We start from the raw sequence: 20,264 nt of genomic DNA, 5'->3' as shown, positions 1-20,264 counted from the left end.
CAGGTGGGGAGAGGGATGGGAAAGCAGGCTCTGAGGGATATGGGAATACGAGGGAGCTCTCCAGGTGCCTCTCATTTGGCCCTCAGGTCCCTGGAAGTGAATGCTGATTGTCAGAATAATTGAATTCCAGAAAAGTTTGGGTTGGGTGGGACTTTAATGATCATCCAGTCCCACCTCCTGCCGTGGGCAGGAACTCCTTTCACTTTCCCAGGTTGCTCCAACCTGGCCTTGGACACTTCCCAGGGATGGGTCAGCCACAGCTTCTCTGGGCAACCTGTGCCAGGGCCTCCCTAATCTCATAGGTAAGAATTCCTTCCCAATATCCCATCTAACCCTGCTCTCTGGCAATGGGAAGCCATTCCCTGTGTCCTGTCCCTTCATCTCTTGTCCCCAGTCCCTCCAGCTCTCCTGGAGCCCCTTTAGGTACTGGAAGGGGCTCTGAGGTCTCCCTGAAGCCTTCTCTTCTCTCTCCGGTGTCACCAATGAGAGGGATGTTTTGGATGGCAGGACATGGCTTGAGCCAGGGACAGATGTTAAACATTCAGTGCCTGTGACTGCTCTGCTTGTGGCTGAAGCCCTTTGCATCACCCCGACTTCAGTGGTGACGACACCCCCAAAAAACCAATTAAATATATCACCACCTTTTAGTGCCAACAACAACCCGGCTGCAGGAGATGCCGGGGGAGGGAAATAAGACGGAGCGGAGCCCCATAAAAAAAAGCAAGAGCACCGTTTTGGCAGGGAATAGCTTCCCAAATCCCTGCTGCAGGGCCTGGATGGGGACGAGCAGAGCAGGGCAGGGACGGCGCATCCCCCCCAATCCCTCCGGACCCCCCTTCGGCGGCCGCGGGGCCGGCGCTCCCTCGCCATTGGCGGCGGATCGGGAGAGCCGGGACGGATCCTCCCCTTCCTCTCCCTCCCGAGCTTTTTTTGAGAGGGTTTTCCCAACTTTCCAGAAGTTTCTCGCCGGCCCCTTATATACCCCCTCCGCCGGCCCGGGAGGTGCACAGGGAAGCTGAGTGAAGTCGCGTCGCGACCCCAAAGGTAAGAGGTGAGGGGGACCGAGGGACCCCGAGTTGGCAGGCGGGGATTGCAGCAGGATGGGGGGGAGGGGGGGATTTTGGGATCCTGCATCCTCCTGGTTGGCCCCATCGGGCAAAAAAAAATCGGGGGGGTAGGGGGTGGTATTGCATGGGAAAAGGGGGTGAATGGGAGAAGGGGGTGCATGGGGAGTAGAGGTTGCATTGGGGTACAGGCTCCCCTGTGAGCTGGCTCTGGCTCTTTGAGAAATATAAAATATATTATAAAATCACCTCCAGTTTGCCAGAGGTGCTTCCAGTGGTTTTTTGTTTGCGCCCAGGAGAAACTTTCAGGGCGTGGCAATAGGGAAGAGGAGGATAAAGGGAGGCTTTAGTTTGGTGTGCTGGTCCTGCAGGAGCGTCCAGCCCCTGCTCCTGCTGAGCCTGGGAGCCTGCGGGACCCTGGGCACCAGCCCAGCCCGGGACAGAGAGCTCTGCTTGCACAAGACGGACCGAGCCTGGCCTTAGCGAAGTGTCACATCCCTCCGGTGACGTGGAAGATGGCTTTTCTTTGTGTGCCTTTGTCCTGCTCACGGGAGAAGCGGGGCGGGCGCCTCTGGCTGTTCCCCTGGGCGATGGCACCTCCCGGTCCTGCGGGGTCCGTGGCGGCCCCACGGGGGTCTCTGCGATGCCACGGGAGGTCTCCGCAGTGCCACGCTGGCACTGGGCGTCCCCTCCGGGATGGGCTGTGCTGTGCGAGCAGGAGAGAGGATGTTGCTGGCCGTGCATTCCCCAGATTCCCCCCCGTTTTCGCCCTGGGTCGTGAATTCCCCAATAATCTCCAAGAATGGGCAAAGTTTCTCTTGCCTTGGCACCGCGGGGCTGCGTCACCGGGCACAGCCCAGAGCTCGGGGCCAAAATTTCTCGCCCGTGTCTGAAGTAATGAGGTTTGTTGGTTTTTTTTTAAGCTGAGGATGAGCCGCCCTTTGCTCGCAAGAGAACTACTCCGTGTATCTGTTTTCTTTCAGAATGAAAAAGGCAAACGTTGACCTCACTATGAAAAGAGTTTCAAGGTATCTCTAGAAATAAAAGGGAATTTAAAAAGCCGAAGGTTTTAGACGTGCCTGCACTTTCAAAGTGTGTCAGGGGCAGTTTGGAGCCTGTCTTTGCTCTGTAGGTGGCCGGGATGGCTGTTCCCTGTGAGGGAGGGCTCGCTCCCAAGGGGATTTCAGGCCAGGAATTGCCTCCCTCTCCGAGCCCACGTAACTCCCCCTCTGGCAGAGGGTCCCTGGGTGCAGCTGCGCACTCTGTGCCCGGGGCTGTGCTGCGTGTTTCCTTCCATGTAAAATCCCAGCGGGCCCTTCGCTTCCTGCTCTGCAGCCTTTTAACCCTGGAGCTGCCCCTCTGCAAGCCCTTCCACGTGTCCCTCACACCAGGAGCGGGGTGGGAGGTGTTGATTTCCTTCCCAAGAAATCAGACTTCACCGTAACCTTGGGCATGACGCAGCCTGTCCTCGCCCGAAAGCTGAAGGTGGCGGAATTTAAGCCCCGAGGAGCTGCCGTCAGGAAGGTTTGCTGGGAGCAGCAGGAAGGCAGGAGGGGAGGGAAGGTGTGGGGACTTGTTGTAGCCCTGCAGGCAGGTGGGATGAGCTCCAAGGAGTTTTTAGGCATTTAGGGCTGGGCAGGCTGCAGATTTAGCAAAGCTGGTGGCTTGGAGCCCTTGCTCATCCCCTGTATTGGGATGAGATGCATCTACCCAAGGCAATAACTCTGGTGTGGAAAATGAGGGTCCATCACCTCCCTCTGCCCTGATACCTCCCTGACAGGGCTGTATGGGCAAAACTAAACCAACCAGAGCTGAGCAGACAGTGTTGGATCTCTTCAAGTGTTGGATCTTCCTCTGACTTGGCCTGGTGGAAGCTCACGTGCTCCATCTAGTGCCAAGGAAGCTGAGGATTTGGGGACCAGCTGGTCCAAGAGAGGACAGTCCTTGTCACCGATTGCAACACCCCTGGATGAAGGGGCAGCTCTGCTGTGTGCCCCCTGAGCAGCAGAAACATCCTGCTTTCAGCTTTCCCTGACCAGGGCAGAGGTTGCCATGGGCAGGGGCACCTTCCACTAGCCCAGGTTGCTCCAGCTTGGCCTTGGACACTTCCAGGGATGCAGGGGCAGCCACAGCTTCTCTGGGCAACCTGTGCCAGGGCCTCCCCACACTCACAGCCAAGAATTCCTTCCCAATATCCCATCTAAACCTGTCTTCTTCCAGTTTAAAGCCTTTTTAAAGCCAGTTTAAATTCCCCCTTGTCCTATTGAGATCACCTCGGAAATACCTGTTGCTTCCATTCCCTGGCCCCTCCTTCAATCATTGAGTGTCCGTGAATAGTGATACAGTCAAATTCCTTCGAAGGGAAGCTTCCATTCCAAATGCACAGGCTCTGAATACCTGGACTCCTGTGGTGCGGATCCATTGTTGCCCAGAGGAAATCCCACTGTGGACTTGGGATTGCTGCAGCCCAGGGGGAGCCTTGGTGCTGTGCCCGTCAGTGTTCCCACGGAGTGGGTTCCTCTGGGACCTCTGAGCGCTCCAGGCAGGGCTGGGACGGTGCTGACGGTGAGTTGTTCTTGCCTGGCAGGCGCTGGGAGCATTTGGAGCCATGTGGATCGTGCTGGGGTTGGCCCTGTGCGGCCTGGCCGCGGCCGTGCCCTCGGAGGACAGGAAGCTGAGCGACAAGGCCACCACGCTGGCCGAGCGCAGCACCACGCTGGCCTTCAACCTCTACCACGCCATGGCCAAGGACAAGGACATGGAGAACATCCTGCTGTCCCCCGTGGTGGTGGCCTCCTCCCTGGGCCTCGTGTCCCTGGGGGGCAAGGCGGGCACGGCGTCGCAGGCCAAGGCGGTGCTGAGCGCCGACAAGCTGAACGACGAGTACGTGCACAGCGGGCTGTCCGAGCTGCTCAACGAGGTCAGCAACAGCACCGCCCGCAACGTCACCTGGAAGATGGGGAGCCGCCTCTACGGCCCCGCCTCCATCAACTTCGCCGACGACTTCGTGAAGAACAGCAAGAAGCACTACAACTATGAGCACTCCAAGATCAACTTCCGCGACAAGAGGAGCGCCCTCAAGTCCATCAATGAGTGGGCGGCTCAGACCACGGATGGGAAGCTGCCCGAGGTCACCAAGGACGTGGAGAAGACGGACGGGGCCCTCATTGTCAACGCCATGTTCTTCAAGCGTAAGTTCTGCCTTCGGGCCTTGGTGCAAGTGGCCCGAAACCCACCCTGAGGCAACAAAGAGCAATAGAAGGGTTTGGGGTTGGGAGGGGCCTTAAAGATCATCCGGCAGCCCAAAGGGAAGGTGGGAAAATCCTGTGTCCACCGGAGGCTCTTTGTCAGGGCATTAAATTACTTCTCATTCCCTTTTCTTACTGGATTTCTCTCTCTCCTGCAGCTCACTGGGATGAGAAGTTCCATCATAAGATGGTGGACAACCGTGGGTTCATGGTGACCCGTTCCTACACCGTGGGGGTGCCCATGATGCACCGCACAGGTGAGTGCAAACCTGCCCCACATCGAAACCCACTAGAGCTGTGCTCGTTGCTGCTCCACTGCCCAGTTCTCCACCCGCTTCCAAGATTTTCTGGCCTCACGGGAATAAGCGAGAACAAAGCAGGGTGTGTTTGTTCTGCAGATTCCATCTCCCTGTGAGCAGAGAATCCATGTTTACTATTAGCTGTGGGGAACAAATCCCGGCTCATCACACCAGTGAGAGCCACAGCCAACTCTAATAATGCTGGGCCTGTTCCCAAAATGGTCCAGACTCACTTCCCGTGCCGGTCAGCGAAAGTCCAGGGTGAGCTCACAACGAGGTTTGTGTAGCTTTGCCTCTGCTCCACATCTCACCATTTCCTCCTCCTGGTTTCAAGGTCTCTACAATTACTATGATGACGAGACAGAGAAGCTGCAGGTGGTGGAGATGCCCCTTGCTCACAAGCTCTCCAGCATGATCTTCATCATGCCAAACCACGTGGAGCCTCTGGAGAGGGTTGAGAAACTGCTGAACAAGGAGCAGCTGAAGACCTGGGCTGGCAAGATGAAGAAGAGATCAGTGGCCATCTCGCTGCCAAAAGTCGTCCTGGAAGTCAGCCATGACCTTCAGGTAAGGGAGTTCTTTAAGGAGAACAGTTCTTTGGGATATAGGGGGGGAGACAGCGGGATGGGGTGTCTGTGCCTGGTGCTCCTTCCAGCAGCCGTGGCTGGGAAGGGTAGTGCCGTGTCACCTCCGTGAGGGTCGCTCAATCCCTCTTCTCCTCCTAGAAACACTTGGGTGGCCTGGGCCTGACAGAAGCCATCGACAAGACCAAGGCTGACTTGTCCAAGATCTCTGGCAAGAAGGACCTTTACCTGTCCAACGTGTTCCACGCGGCTGCCCTGGAGTGGGACACGGACGGGAACCCCTACGACGCCGACATCTACGGGCGCGAGGAGATGAGGAACCCCAAGCTGTTCTACGCCGACCACCCCTTCATCTTCATGATCAGAGACACTAAAACCAACTCCATCCTCTTCATCGGCCGGCTCGTGAGGCCCAAGGGTGACAAGATGAGGGATGAGTTGTAGTGGGTTGGTGCTTTTGGTGGGTTTTTTTGTTTTCTCCCAGAGCTTTGGTTTGTGTGTGTGTGTTTTTTAGTGGGCGATTTCGAACAAGGGGCAACACTCTTTCGTATCCTTCTCGAGCCATGGGTGCTATTCAGACCAGGGTGCATTGTGATGAGGAACCAGCAGACACTTTACCTCACCCCCCCACCCCCAAATCCTTGTTGCACAAACCCACCTCCGGAGAGGATCAGGGGAGCCTGGCACAAGAGGGTCAGCTGGAGCGGAAGGGAACTGGCATCCTCAGGGAGGTGTCCAGGTTGAAGCCCAGCTCCTCCCTGCGCTAGTTATGCCTCCTGCTGCGACCACCTTCCCTCCCAAATGCTTCTGCGTCCTTGCCACTCACTTTTCTCCTGCTTGGATGCCCTGTGGCACCGCTCCAGAGCTGCTCTGGTCGCTTTGCTGTTGTTTCTTGCTTCTCTCTTCTCTTCTTTTGTGGTTTGCAGCAGAGCACCGAGGGCCAGTTGTGCAGTCCAGCCCCTCCACGGCCCTGGGAGCAGAGCAGGGCTGGGACAGCTGGAGAAGGGAGGTTTTATGGAGCTGTGCCTTTCTGTCCTGCCTAACCCAGGCTGGGGGAGTGCTGGATGCTGCACCCACAGCGGGTCATCCAAAGCCAGCTTGGATCAGCACTCCCTGGAGAGGCCCAAGGGCAGGTTGGACTCCTAGAAAATAAACCCTTCAACACTCCACCTCTCTGGCCAAGGCCAACCCCTGGGATTAAACATTCTGTACCAGGCCGAGAACTCCACGTCTCTTGGGGCTCCTGCTGGGAAAGTCCCCACTGTGAGGGTGATCCCAGTTCTGAGCAGAGCTGAGCCGAGGCACTCCTGGCTGGCTTTTCCTTGTTTAAACCCAGAGCTGCCCTTCCTGACTTCCCAGCGCTCCTCTGCTGCAGCTCCGTGGTGGTTTAGCTCGTTTGCTGGCCTGGGTTAAGGGCAGGCTCAACCCCAAATGTATTTATATTGTATTTATGGCTGATAATTAGCCTGAAGTTTCACAGCCTGAGCCAGCCTAGACTTGGAGGCGATTCCTAACTTCTTCTTTTTAAGGGATATTGTAATATCCCACCAGCATTCCAGGTCAGCCTGGCCATGACCTGACACGCCTCGTGTAGCAAACAGGATCATGGGAACGAGGGACATCTGTGCATCCCAAGGGGCAGTGCCAGTTCTTTGGAACCACCACGGAGCAGCCACGGGGCTTTGCTTGATTTTTTTTTATTTCCCTGCTCATTTCCTTGCTGTCTTAGAAGCCCAGTACTGCACATTCCCAGCTCTCCCCACTGTGGTGGGAGGCAGGAGGCGATGCCAGGGATGCATCCAATGCCAGGGATGCATTCAATGCCCAGGAAGCCTGGACACTTCCCAGTGAGTCAGCACTGACCCCACACGCTGTAGAAGGTTCTGGAGGATGGGGAACGGGGGGGGGGGGTAAGAGGGGTGGGCAAGGCAGGAACACACCGTGGGATGTTGGGAATTGTTTGCATCGTGTGGATGCAGGTGGTGTGAGGGCTTTTATTGTCTGGTCTTGTGCCACACAGTGACATAAATGTGTAATTTTGCAATAAAACTTTTTTTCAATGAATCTCCGGCGGTTTAAAATCAACTTAGGGAGGTTCCTTGGCATCCTGACCATCCAAGGTGCCTGGACAAAAATTACCCTTAATGCTCAGCAGCAGGTGAATTCCCATGACAGGACAATCCTGAGGAAAGAACACTTTTAGTAGGTCAGCTTTGCACTGCAGTGGGAACTTTTTTTCCTCCTGAAACTGTAAGGATCCAACTTCTTTGGATCCAACATCCACCCTGGAATAGCAATATTGAAAAGAATTTAAAAGTTTCCCTGAGCTCATCTGACCCCCAGCTCACCTTCCAAGCAGATTTAAATCCTCAGGGGTTTCTGTCCGAGGGAAAACATCACCTTGACCATTATGGGATAATTTCTAGCAGATTGGGGGGAGTTAAGAATTTAGAGACAACATGCAAAGCTCTGTCACTCTTTATTGCTTCAGCTCTTCCAGCCTTCACACATTTCCTGCTCCTCCAAAGTGACAAAGCCCACCCATCACCTTTAATATTTCCAGATTTTTTTTTTCCAAATTCAAGTTTTAAAAAAAAATCAATCAATAATTATTGTTGGTATTACTTACTACTAAATATTTCAATATTTCCACTGAAAGGTGTGCAAAAACCCCTGAGATCAGACTCACTCACACCCCGAGAAGGCACATCTTGTTTCTGCCCCACAGCCCAGTTCCTGACACCCTCAGAGCTCCAGTTCCTAAATTCCTGTAGAGAAACCTCCTGAAAATGGAAATCTGGCTGTGAAAGCAACCAAGTTTCTGGTACAAATTTCGGTTAATGCAACAAACAGGCTCTGAATTCCTCAAATTCTAAACACCACCTTGATCCTGCACATACATCACCTCTCAGGATGGGTCCCTTCCCATGCCCACCCCAGACTTCCACCAGATATTCCCATCTCAAATTATCTGACCCTAAAAGGAGCTGTTCCTGTAAGGAATAGAGACGATCCTGTAGGGGAAGTCACATCCCAAACATCTTTCCAGTGACAGGGGCCATGGATACACAGAGGTTATAAAAGCATTAAGCAGAATAAAATAATAGTTCAACTGAAGCCAGAAAGGTACAAACTACTGCAATTCCCCTGGACGCTGCTAAAAAAGCTCCCCCTTCTGGACACCTTGGATAAGGCACTGGGATGGAAGGGAAGAGCCACCAGTACTCCAGTTCATGGAATGTTTGTGACTCATGACCCTCTTAAACACCAGTTGCTGCTCCAGCTCTGCCTAGAAATCAGCATTTTATCCCCACTTTGGATCAAGAGCTGGTGAAGTTCATTCCATAAGGAACAAGCTGGAAGAAATGCAACACAATTCCTTCCACACCAAAAGTGGGAGCAAGATTTTCCTGGAGTGTATCTTGCACAAAAAAGAAAAAGCACCTTCACAAACACTGTCTTTTGTGATTTTATTAAGAGATGTTTTCAGGACAGCCAAGCTTCTGGTTCCACGTGGGACAAACCCTACAACAAAGAACAAAACACTGAATGAGCTGGTGCCAAACTTCTCCATAACCACTGTCCTACCTCAAACATGGAACAAACAAACAGGCTCCAAGTTTCCAAAACAAATGGAATTTCTCCCTTTCTGCACTTTGGCCAGTGATCCCACTTTTCCCACTGAGGCAGATCTTGCCCTGTCAGATTCCTTGATAGGACTGATGGGATTATTTCCTTTCAAAACCAGCCTCCCCACTGTGCTTGATGGCTTCCAAGACTGTCCCAAACTGGATGCCGGGGCAAGGGGGATATTTGGGGGTTATTTGAGGGATGTCAACTGCACACTGCCGGCAGGTGGGACAGTGGCAACACATGCAAGGCACCAAACCCTTCTCAAACATGTATGCCCCAAGTGACTCCAACTGAGACCCAAAATTCCCAAATCCATGCTGCACAACACGGAACAGGGCACCTGAACAGGGATATTCCCTTTCAGGTTCATCATCTCCTCTTCCCTGAAGCTGCTTTGCCACATGCCTTAAACCACATGCCCCTTCATCCAGGGCACTGCTCTAACCCAACCCAGCCCGTCTTCCCAGAATCCCAGCTGCCTGCCAGCGTTTCTGGTGGCACGGCACCTCTCCCACATGGATTCGCCCTCCCCCAGCCTGCAGGCACTTACCCTCAGGCAGTGGGCACAGGCTGAGGCATGGCTGGCTGCTCTGGTTTGCCCCCTTTCTGCTCTGAGATGGGGGTGGTGGGCAGGATCTCCTCTTTGGGTTCCACGATGCTGACGTGGTCTGGCAGAGGCTTTTTGGGGCCAATCTTTCCACTTGGGTCCCAAGGCAACATAATCTTTACTTTGATTCCCAGTACTCCTGCAAAGAGGGACAGGACAACACATTCACATGGAGGAGCAATAAGGTCACAAAGTATCTCCTGCCAACACTGTAGCATAGGCATGTTATAGTTTAACAATATTATTATTGGGAATTTACATCAGCGGTGTGTATGAGGAATTTAAATGCAGGCAAGATCCAAAATTACCACCCCTTGCTTTTGCAGCTTGGAACTGCAGTTGTACCCCCAGCTCATCCTAGCCCTGGTTCTAAACTCTGTGCTCTTCCTGAGATAACTCAGCTCGTTTTCCCAGGCAATTCCACTGGGTTTTTTCCATCCCTTCTCAGACAAATGCCTCTAAATCATCCAATGAGCAGGACACCCTGGCCAAGGCAGCCTCAGCACAGCCCCACAGAACGTGGCACTGAGCGGGCTGCAGTGACACAAGGTCGTCCCTTCTGACTCGTCATCGTATCATCACCGAAGGGAAGGTGGGGAACAGCCCTGGCTGAGCTCTATCCCTGCACCTGGAATTCTGCAATTAAACACGCCAGAGCCAGTTAAGTCGTTTGTGTTTTACTCGGGTAAAGAGCAAGAGGAGTAGGCAGGTTTAGCTGGGAAGACTTGCCAGGGCACAGCTATGGGGGAAAACTGGCTGGCATTTGCCCTTTTTGTAGAATCCACTTTCTCTCTGCCCATCCCGCGGAGCCAGGAAAGCCAGGATGCAAACTGCCAACAGCTCTTAAACCCAGTCTTACACGAGTTTCATTTATAAGTTGATTTCTTACCTGCCTCAGAGGCCCCAGGGCTCAAGTGAGAGCATCTGGAAAATCTACGGCCATATTTCTCAGTTGGAAACATTCAAACCCCACCACTAGAGAAGCGGATGCCCCGGGATGACCACCCGGAATTCCGCTGGCTGCTGAAGGCCCCTTCACTCCCCAGTCCCAAATGCAGTTTGGGAAGGAAGCCCCTGGAGCTGGAAGGGGAGGTGCACCCCAACCCCAGGCACTCACCCTGCCGGAGGAGGACGTGGCGCACGGCTGTGTCCACGTAGTAGTTCACGGGGTCTCCGCTGTGGATCATCAGCCCATCCACGAACTTCATGGACTTGGCCCTCTGCCCTCGGAGCTTCCCAGACACCACCACCTCACAGCCCTTGGCCCCGCTCTCCATGATGAAGCGCAGGACACCGTAGCAGGCTCTGCAGGGACAGGGAACAGCCACACCGTGAGCCCACTCAGGCATCTCGGCACAGTTACAAGCACTGCCCATCCCACTTCAACTTCTGCTTGTTAAAAAGCCTTCTGAAAAGCACAGCCCTGCAGCCAAAGCTCTGTCAATGCTGGGCAAATCAGCAAAAATCTTCCCACCATTTTAGCCCTGTGAAGCCCAGCTTAAGTACACTGTTGTGAGTGGTAAGGCTGTGGGGACGGTGACACAGGGACGGTGACACAAAAACAGCTCCACAGCTGAGGGTGGACATTCCACCCTGTCCCTTCTCAGACAAATGCCTCCAGATCATCCACTGGTGACAGGAGGCTCCTGCTGAAGGCCCTCACGCAGCATCACAGAACGTGACCCCGCAGAGGTACCTCCAGCAGAGCCACCTGCATCTGACTCGTCATCGGCTCATCACCGAAGGGAGCTGAGAGCAGGGTCATGGTCACCTGGGCCCCCGCCTGACTCCTCCCTCAACAAAGGGGTAAATGCAAGCTTTAAGGCAGGCACACAACCTGCAGTCCCATCTACTCCAAGCCTGCTCAACTTTTAGGTGAGAAGGAGGTAATTCCTGTGAGAAGTAAACGTGTAAGCTGCTGCACTCACCGTCGCACGGCCAGCCCTCCCAGGAGCTTGTAGCGCAGGGACTCGGCCTGGGCGATGGCACACAGGCCTCTGGTGGCCACCTTCTCTGCATAGAGCTGCAGGGACACACAGCAGGGCTGCACGTGAGGCACAACATCACACAACCACAGCAGGGCCTGCGCTGGGAGGCACCTTAAAGACCCTTTCATTCCATCCCCCTGCCGTGGGCAGGGACACCTTCCACTGGACCGGGTTGCTCCAAGCCCCATCCAACCTGGCCTGGGACACTTTTATGTTACCACAGGAGCTTCATCTTACTCCTCATCCCATCCCCTACCCCAGCTCAGTCAGTCCTGCCACATTTCCAGGCAGAAGCTTCACCCTGGGACACTCCACTCCCTGAATCCCTTGCTGTCTGTCTCCTGCTCCTCGCAGGGCTGAGACACTCCATGGGAAGCCAGGGGGCTATTCCAACATCCACGGTGCAGTGGTCAAGAGCTGCTGCTCCAAACAGCCCCAGAGGGATCAAACAGACCCCAGAAGGGATCACTGGGTTTCCTTTGTTTAACACATCAGCCAGGGAAGTCTGGCTTAAGGATTAAAACCAAACCCCTTTGATTCTGGAAAGCTGAGAGAGAGAGATGTATCAAACCCAAGATCTCCAACAAACAGTGCAGAAGCAGCAGACATTCCAACTCGTTACTCCAACGTGGTGTGTGGGGAATAACAAATTCTCTGTGTTTAAGCATTTGCTGGAGACAATCAGCAACCTCCCCTGTATAATGTGATCCAGCAACACTGGCCAAGCAGGAATGCATGAGAGCACCACCCCAGAGCACACAGTCCCCCTCCCTCCCTGATTTGTTTTAGGGCAGCAGATTTTATGGACTGAAATCATAGTTTGGGTTGCACAGGACCTTTAAGGGACAACTTGTTCAACCTCTCTAAAATAAGATCCTTCTGCACAGCTTCTCTGTAAGGACAGAAGCATTATAATTTGATAAGGACAACAGCAATAAACAAATACACTGTGGATTTGGAATTCTCACCTCAATATTGGGACAACACTCTCTACAAAATATTTACAGGTACATTTACAAAGTTTTAGCTGCATCCTCTTCGTTAGGAAAGCAGAGAAAAGCAACTGAAGTGACAGCACTAAAAACACCACGAGCAGCAAAGCACCTTGTACTTCAGTGCAAGAGTGTTTTGTAGGGCCAGGTACTACATGCCCCAAGTTCTCTGAGTTAAGCACCACAAATCCAACTGCAGCACCCCCTTCCTGCTCCTCCAAGCCAGGCAGCTTTACCTCAACGCTTCCCTCGGGGAATCCAAACCTCTTCTGCACCACGGCCGTCAGCTCCCGGATCCGGCGCCCCTTCTCCCCCAAGACATTCTGAGTCCTGGGAAAAAAAACAAACCACAACGGCACCACTGAGAGGAGTGTCCCCAGGTGAGCCTGGAACCAGCCCCAAGAGTTCCAGAGCATCTCAGTTTAGACCTCAGGATCTTTTTTCCTGTAACAGCATCTCCTACTCCAAGTTTCAGCCCCTGTGAGGCAGCAGCAGCAGCAGCAGCTCGGTTACCTGGTGGCAAGGATGATAATCTCAGTCCTGGTGGGAGTGACCCGGACTTCCACGCCGGAGTATCCATCCTCAGCCAGTTCCCGCGTCAGGAACTCGTTGAGCTCGGCTTTGAAGATCCCATCCGCGACAAACTGAGACACAAGAGAACAAAGTCAAGCTCTCTGCGCCCCCCGGGACCGTCCCGCTGCCTGGCAGTCTCTCCCCCTCCACGGAGAGAACTTATTCTAGAAGTTCCCAGGGATAATGCACTCCTAGGAGGTGGTTGGTAGAGGTGAGAGGCGTCCCTGCCCATGGCAGGGGGGGAATGGGATGATCTTTAAGGTCCCTCCCAACCCAAACCATCCTGTGACTCCTGTAGAACAGCAGGGCATCCTCTGACAGGCAGGGTGGGTACAACCCTGGGGTGAACTATCCACGATCTGTTATATTCCATTCGCTGCTGACTCTCGTGGCCGTTCACACCGGGCTTAGAGCTCATTTAGCCCTGGTTAGCCCTGGCTTAGGGCACCAAGCAGAGCACCAACCCCTCCACAGCCACCCTCCACACGCCGAGATCGCAGCTCGCTGCTGCCTCGTGGCAGTGCTTTAATTCGGCCGTAAAGTAACGAACTGGCGGGGTCACATCCCTTTCCCATCCCTACAGGGACCCTCCTGACAGCCCAAAGCTCGCTCCCTCCCTCCCCAGGACAGCCCCCCCACACACGCAGAACCATCAACCCCAAACCCTCCACAGTGAAAAGGGTAAAACAAGCAGGTCCGCGGTCTGCCGGCCCCATCCCGGGCCCTGCGGAAGCGCCCCCTCACACGCCGCCGCCATGTTCCCGCCGGGGCCGCCGCGGCGCATCTGCCACCATCCCCCCTCATCCGCCGCCATCCTGCCGAACCCGCCGCCGTGCCCCCGCCCCGCCGGCCCCCCGGGCCGCCTCTGGCTCTGCGGCAGGGCCCGCAGAGGGTTGGGGCGGGCGCGGCAGCCGCGCTCACCTTGCGCTTCTTGGAGATCTGCACCGCCATCTTGAGCCGGGCCCGGCCGAAAGGGGAGCGCGGTCCCGCCCCCAGCGCTATATCCGCCCTCCGCCCGTCGCCATTGGCCGGCCGCGGTCACGTGGGAGGGAGCGAGGGGCGATGGGAGTTGTAGTCTTTGCCGCACCGCCATGTTGGGGCTGGGCGCGCTATACCGGGGTTATCCGGGGTCTAAACCCAGTGTAAACGGGCACGAGAGTCAGCAGCGAATATAATAATGTCACATCGTATAACATCATCTCATGTAATACAGTATAATATCACATAACATCAAATATAATCACCCTGGTTTTATACCCACCCTGCCAGGTCATTGCTATCGGAGGATGCTGTGCTGTTACCCAGGAATCACAGGATGCTTTGTGTTGGGAGGGACATTAAAACTCATCCAGTGCCACCCTCTGCCATGGGTAGGGACACATTCCACTAGCCCAGGCTGCTCCAGCCTGCCCTTGGACACTTCCAGGGATCCAGGGGCAGCCACAGCTTCTCTGGGCAACCTGTGCCAGGGCCTGCCCACCCTCACAGCCAGGAATTCCTTCCCAATACCCCATCTAAATCCATCTTCTTTTAGTTTAAAGCCATTCACCCTTGTGCTGTCCCAACAGATTTTTTTTTTTATTATTATTGGTTTAGGGATTTTAGGGGATTAGATAAGTAATAATGATGATTGGAGTTGATACATGGTAGGAAGTAGGGATTTAAACTGCATTTTATCATGGATGTTACAGTTCACAGCTGGACTTGATTTTAACAGTTTTTTCTAACATAAATGATTCCATGAAAATGCCCACAACTCCAGTGGGGAAATGTGTTTGGGAAGAGGCAGCAAAGGAAGCCCTGCCCTTGCAAATCTCCCAAAAGGGAGCCAGAAAATCAGGGAATAAGGGCCAAAATACATTGAAATGAGCTGCTTGGCTTTCTGAAAGGTTCCTCTTGGAAAGACGTGTACCCAGGCAAACAGAATCCCAGAATCACTGAGGCTGGAAAAGCCCTCCCAGCCCATGGATCCCCCCTGTGCCCGATGCCCACCTTGTCCCCCAGCCCAGAGCACTGAGAGCCACGGCCAGGCCTTCCCTGGACACCTCCAAGGGTGAGGACTCCAAACCTCCCTGGGCAGCCCCTGCCAGTGTTTAGCAACCCTTTCCGTGATGAAATTCCTCCTCATGTCCAACCTGACCCTCCCCTGGAAGGACAGCTGGAGGCTATAACCACGCAGGGAACACCAGTATGACCAGTATGACCAGTACAACACCCTCCCCCCTCCCCAGCATGGCCCATGGGGAGCAGTGGGGGCATCAACCAGAGGATCCAGCTCTTCTCTTTTCCAGGGAAAAGCTCGGTGTGCCACTAGATGTCAGTGGAGACAGCTTCCAGAGCGGGAAAAGCTTCGTGTCTCTCCTCTCTCTTCCCCAGGGATTCATTTGTCCAGGATCTGAGGGATGGCGGAGCAGCCCGTGGCCCACTTTGCAAAGACAGGGAGGATCTGTTGTCCCCTCTTGCCACCAAACATCTTCCTCTCGCTTCCAATGTGTCCAAAAATTCCTACCCTTCCCTCAACCAGCTCCCTCTGCTCTCCCTGGGCCCGTCCAAGCGTGGCTGTCCCATGCACAACCTCTCCCACCCTCTCCAGGGAGAAGGGACACCCCAGGACCCCCTATCCCTTGTCCCTGCTCCGGCTGTTCCTGCTGTCCTCTGCTCCCACTCTCTTCCCTCTCTCCTGGGCTGCCAGAACACAATGCCATGCTCCTTCCATCTCCTTGCTCCCCAAGGCACTATCCATGGACTCCATGTCTCAACAGAGACTTCCTCTTGGCCAAAATTAGGAGCCAACAGCTTCATCCATCTCTTCCCAGTCTTCAGGGACGAAGGCTGTGGCCAAGCTGAAGCCAGGTGGACCATGGATGGGTTTGAGGGGCAGTGCTGGCCCCAGGACTCAGCCTGGGCATTCCATGAACTCCTGGAACTCTCCTCCCCTGACATGCCTGGACACAGTGACACAAAGCCAGCTCGTGTCCAGGTGGCAGGAGAGGTGCTGGTCCCTTCCTAGTACTGTAGGAACCACCATCAACACTTGATCCAGACCTGTGCCTGCCACAGGTTGGCCTGGGTGTGACACCCTCATTTCTGTCCCCTCCCTGCTCCCAGATCCGACCCCTCAGAGGGACACACGGAGCTTCACCCTCTGGAAGGGCTGTTGGGCTGCAGGAGCTGTGGCAGAGCTGCAGATAGGATTTACAGCAGGAAAAGGGCTTATGGGAAGATCCCAAAGCCAACAGGCCAGAGATGTCCCTCAACCATCCCTGATCCCTGGGGATCGACCAGAGCACCAACAAACAACATTTCTCCACTGGACACAGTCTGTGAGTGCACATGTGGCCTTTTCCCAGCCCATTCCCAAGCTGAGCAGGAGAAACCTGAGGAAAGCTTTCCCTTTCCCCGCTCCAGCATGCTGCACTATCCTATTTTCCCTGGCAGCAAGGAGGCTTACAGGAGCTTCCCTCTCCCCACCCTCACCCCTGCCCCTTCCTCCCCCCTCTCTGGCCCATCCTGCTGTTTCTGGAGCCTGGCTGTCAACCAGCTCCCAGAAAGGATCCCAACACAAACACAGACATATTTTGGAGGGGGTTATTTAAAGCCCTGCTGGTTTTCCTGCTCCAGCACAGCAGCCTGTGAGCACCAAGGAGAGGGCAGCAAATTGTGGCAGGGAAAGGGGATGGGGCCGGGCAGGAACATCACACAGAAGACCACAAAGGTGTCCAGGTTTGGGGTGACACTTGGGGATCCCACTGTCCCAGCACTGTGCCACACTGAGGGGACATCTGACTCCTCACCCCCAGGGGAACACCAGAACAATGGATCTGGGAGAAGTGTCCAGCAGCTGGGGATGTCTCTGTGCAGGGGTTTGAGCCCAAGATCCTATTAACCAGGCTCTCAAACAATTTTCAAGGAAAGACAATCCCAACCTGCACAGACCCCCACTCTGCTGCTCTCCAAGTGGGGATCACACTGCTTTCAGAGCAAGAGGTATAATCTCTTTTTTTTCTTTAGACTGAGTTTATCCAGGAGGGGCTCAACCAGTGTCTTTCTGGTCTTCATCCATCCCCAGCCCCAGGCAGCCAGGGAGGCTCCCAGGGACATGTGGGGATGCTCCCAGGTGCTGTTTGCAGCCAAACAGGGATGAATTCTGGGCTGGTTGGAGACGTCCCTGCTCATGGCAGGGGTGTTGGATGAGATGTTGGACCCTCAAAGGTCCCTTCCAACCCAAACCATTCTGTGACTCTGTGATTTCATCCCTGCTCCATCCCTGCTGGAATGGAGGCTGGCAACATCCCAAAAAAGCTGCCGTGTGCCTGCACCCCTCGCCTCAGAGAGCTCAAATCTTCTCCAGCTGGTCCCAGTGGCTTCCCAGCCCCAGCTGGGAATTCGTCTCCGTAGGCTGCCACCAGGATGCAGCCCCCAGCTCCAGCTCCAGTCATGACCCTCTGCCTGGAGGGCACAGGATGGGCACCCCTGACATCCCTCCTGCCTCCAGCTGGCATTAAAACCCCCGCTGCATCCCCCACTCTGGCATCTTGGATCTCCCCTCGGACTTCACAGCCACAGCCAGGCGCAAAAGCAGGGATGCACAGGAGGGATGTTCCCCTGGACGTGGCCCTTGGCAGCACCAGGGAACCCCCCTGTGCCCCCAGGGAGGGCCCCTTGCAGGTGCCAGGGGGTAGGGGCAGGTTTCCTCGCTGTGGGGGATGCCAGCTTGGAGCAGGTCTGGGAATCAGGAGCTGCCCTGCCTCCCCCCAGCTCCATTCACAGCCCAGACAGCAACATGGTTTATGGCCCTGCAGGCCATTGCACAGGCTCAATTAAGCCTGAATCCCAGGGTTTTCTCCCCAGGAACCTGGCTCCAGTTCAGAGCAGGCAGGAGGGGCTGGCAGCCCTTCACACACTGACAGGGCCAGGACAGCCAGCGGCTTTCCCAGCTGGATTTTGGGATGCCCAGTGCTTTCTGTGGGCACTGGGACCAAATGTCCTGCCTGGGGAAGTCTCCAACTGCCTTTGCTGCTGCTGCTTTCACAGGGAAAAACAAGGGAGGTTCTGCAGGCACCAAGGACTGGCTGGATCTGCACAGGAAGGATCAGGGAACGGCTTTGGGGGGCATCAAAAGTGCACCTGGACAGGGTATCCCCACTCCCACTGTGCCCAGAAGAGGAGCTTTTCTCCTTGGAGCTGCAGGGAGCTGGTGCCAAAGGAAAGTTTGGCTGCTCCAAGGGATCTGTCTGGGTATAAAATCTAAGGTCTGAGGCTGATAGATGGTCTCTAACAGGGCATGGGACCAGCTGTTCCCGACAGGATGGGCTCCTACAATCCCATGGTGTCGGGGCAGAGGCTCCTGGGCCTGTGGGGTGACCAGATCCCAGTCACCTGCAGGCCTGAGGAATGGCAAAGAGGAGCTGTGGGAGATCCACGTGGTCTCTGCAAGGGAAGAACTGCCCCCCAGCACCAAGAGATCCGATGGTCGCTTCTGCAGGAATAACCAAGCCGTATAAAAGGAGGAATGAAAATGCATCGTTCCCCCCTGAAGAGGAGTAATTCGAGCATAAACAATCCAAAATGCTTGTTTCCATCAGTTCTGCCCAGCCAGGACGAGATCTGGGGGGACAGGACAGGGCACAAGACCCAACGCTGTGCCTGCAGGATGATGATGTCTCCACACGGCCTCTGAGGGCTCACCGTGCTCAGAGGGACAGGCTGCCTGTCCCACATGCCCAAGAGCTCAACCCTCACCCAAAGCTCCTGCTGGGACACCAGGAAGCAAGACCAAGGGCAATCCTCCAAGTTAAGTGCGTGTTCCACCACCTTTCTGTGCAGGAGCCGGTGGCCTAGAGAAGAAAACCACCCAAATCACCTTCCCTACAAGCAGCGATTCCGTCAGAGGCACCACAGAGCTAATGAGCTTTCCCAGGGTGCAGCTGTGGAAAACGAAACCCGGGGCAGAGATGGACAAGAAGAGATAGTTTGCATTACATGAATGGTAGGTGGTCCAAGCAGAGATGTGACGATTGCAAGCCCCAGTCATAAAGGCAGGATTTCTACTGCAAGAGCCCCAGTATTGCAGTTTATTGCTGCAGTTGGAGCAGCTGCTGTTGGACAAACCCCCCTCGCTGGCAGCTCTGGGAAACTTGCTAAGAAATTGTGGAGCCCCAGCCCTGTCCAGTGAGTTCCTTCCCACGTGGAGCAGCCCGAGGAAGCGGTGGGAGATGGAGTGGGAATGTGGCCTGGAGGAGCAGGAGTCAGGGCCACGTTTACAGGCCTTTTGTAAATATTTCACACTCAGGAGGATTTACTGTCTCTTGGCTTGGCAAGAACACGGGGGACTAAGTCCTGCAAACCTTCCAGCAGCAGGGGAAGGTGCTGCGTTTCCAGGCACAGATGGCTTTCAGCTGCCCCAATCCCACCTCCTTCCCAAAAGCAGGATTGAAATGGGGGTAAGCAACAGCTCTGTGCTAAGGAGGAATAGCTGTGCTCCAGAGAAGGGTGGAAAGGTGTGTGTGAATCTCCAGGAAGACAATTCCCCCCTGGGAGAACACAGTTAAGGCTTGAAAATCAACATCCCTGGGCAAAATAGAAGCTCTGCACTGGATATTCTTTGGGTTTAATCCAGGGACTGCAGCACTCACTGAAGCCCCAGCCAAACTCCATTGTAATCCCAGTTACCTCCATTCCATCTGATAAATTGCTGGCAATGGTTTAGTGGCTGCTCACAAATGGGTCCATCACTCCAACACTTCCCTTTGGGCATCTGCCCAGTAAACAAGATTTTGCTTCGCTGCCTGGATTCACTTAAAGGCCTTTAAGCACATTAGTAAATAATTTATACTTCCTTTAAAAACAGGAAATGAAATAAGGACGCTGGCTGTGCTCTTTAGCTGGGAATTGTTGGGCTCGTTACTATTTAATGAACCGAGCGGCTGCTCACAGAGGTCATTCCAGCAGCTCACACCCCGTCCCTGTGGCTCTGGGAGAGGGATGGAAATTGAAACCTTAATGGGCATTTCCAGGAGAGCTCTTTGCCCTGGTGGTGTCACCTGAAACTCAGCAGCTTAAGCAAGTGATTCTTAATCAGCTTTTAAGGAAAAATGCAGAGGGGAGGAGGAGGCTGGGTTGGCCCCCACACCACATTTTGTGATGAGTTATGGGTGCACTGGGATAAGGCTGGTGGCAAAAGCCATTCCCTGCTCCTCCACACGCCCCCTGGAATGGCAGTTCACGGTGCAACTGCTCACCTGGCACAGGAGGATGGGATAGGACACAGGGAATG

General features: G+C 54.6%; 2 protein-coding genes and 2 non-coding genes across 4 annotated transcripts; 1 reads left to right on the top strand and 3 right to left on the bottom strand.

Annotated features, from left to right (window-relative positions):
* The first annotated feature begins 917 nt into the window (after positions 1-917).
* On the top strand, positions 918-7,259 carry SERPINH1 (serpin family H member 1). The gene is made up of 5 exons (XM_027905838.1): positions 918-1,044; positions 3,648-4,255; positions 4,471-4,569; positions 4,946-5,178; positions 5,337-7,259. The coding sequence occupies exons 2-5, from the start codon at positions 3,673-3,675 to the stop codon at positions 5,637-5,639; spliced, it is 1,218 nt and encodes a 405-aa protein (XP_027761639.1). The 5' UTR covers positions 918-1,044; positions 3,648-3,672; the 3' UTR covers positions 5,640-7,259.
* Positions 7,260-8,648: 1,389 nt separating this feature from the next.
* RPS3 (ribosomal protein S3) lies at positions 8,649-14,037 on the bottom strand. The gene is made up of 7 exons (XM_027905839.1): positions 13,910-14,037; positions 12,929-13,059; positions 12,652-12,745; positions 11,364-11,458; positions 10,553-10,740; positions 9,379-9,574; positions 8,649-8,720 (listed from the first exon to the last, which is right to left on the bottom strand). The coding sequence occupies exons 1-6, from the start codon at positions 13,937-13,939 to the stop codon at positions 9,381-9,383; spliced, it is 732 nt and encodes a 243-aa protein (XP_027761640.1). The 5' UTR covers positions 13,940-14,037; the 3' UTR covers positions 8,649-8,720; positions 9,379-9,380.
* Positions 9,875-10,022, bottom strand: LOC114069215. The gene has a single exon (XR_003573740.1). It is a non-coding gene; the product is annotated as a small nucleolar RNA SNORD15 (small nucleolar RNA).
* LOC114069216 lies at positions 11,034-11,180 on the bottom strand. Its single transcript, XR_003573741.1, has one exon. It is a non-coding gene; the product is annotated as a small nucleolar RNA SNORD15 (small nucleolar RNA).
* Positions 14,038-20,264: the final 6,227 nt, after the last annotated feature.

This window comes from Empidonax traillii, unplaced genomic scaffold, assembly GCF_003031625.1.
Source record: "Empidonax traillii isolate 1590-97213 ecotype Southwest subspecies unplaced genomic scaffold, ASM303162v1 scaffold1214:size307055, whole genome shotgun sequence".
Classification (NCBI taxonomy): domain Eukaryota; kingdom Metazoa; phylum Chordata; class Aves; order Passeriformes; family Tyrannidae; genus Empidonax; species Empidonax traillii.
This window is presented reverse-complemented; position numbering and strand designations above follow the sequence as displayed.

Coding starts and splice junctions, on each gene's coding strand:
- SERPINH1 (XM_027905838.1), top strand. CDS start 3,673: ATGTGGATCGTGCTGGGGTTGGCCCTGTGCGGCCTGGCCGCGGCCGTG. Junction 4,256..4,470: donor CAACGCCATGTTCTTCAAGC/GTAAGTTCTGCC, acceptor TCTCTCCTGCAG/CTCACTGGGATGAGAAGTTC. Junction 5,179..5,336: donor AAGTCAGCCATGACCTTCAG/GTAAGGGAGTTC, acceptor TTCTCCTCCTAG/AAACACTTGGGTGGCCTGGG.
- RPS3 (XM_027905839.1), bottom strand. CDS start 13,939: ATGGCGGTGCAGATCTCCAAGAAGCGCAAG. Junction 11,459..12,651: donor TCCCCGAGGGAAGCGTTGAG/GTAAAGCTGCCT, acceptor GTGTCCCTGCAG/CTCTATGCAGAGAAGGTGGC. Junction 9,575..10,552: donor CCACGTCCTCCTCCGGCAGG/GTGAGTGCCTGG, acceptor CCCTCTTTGCAG/GAGTACTGGGAATCAAAGTA.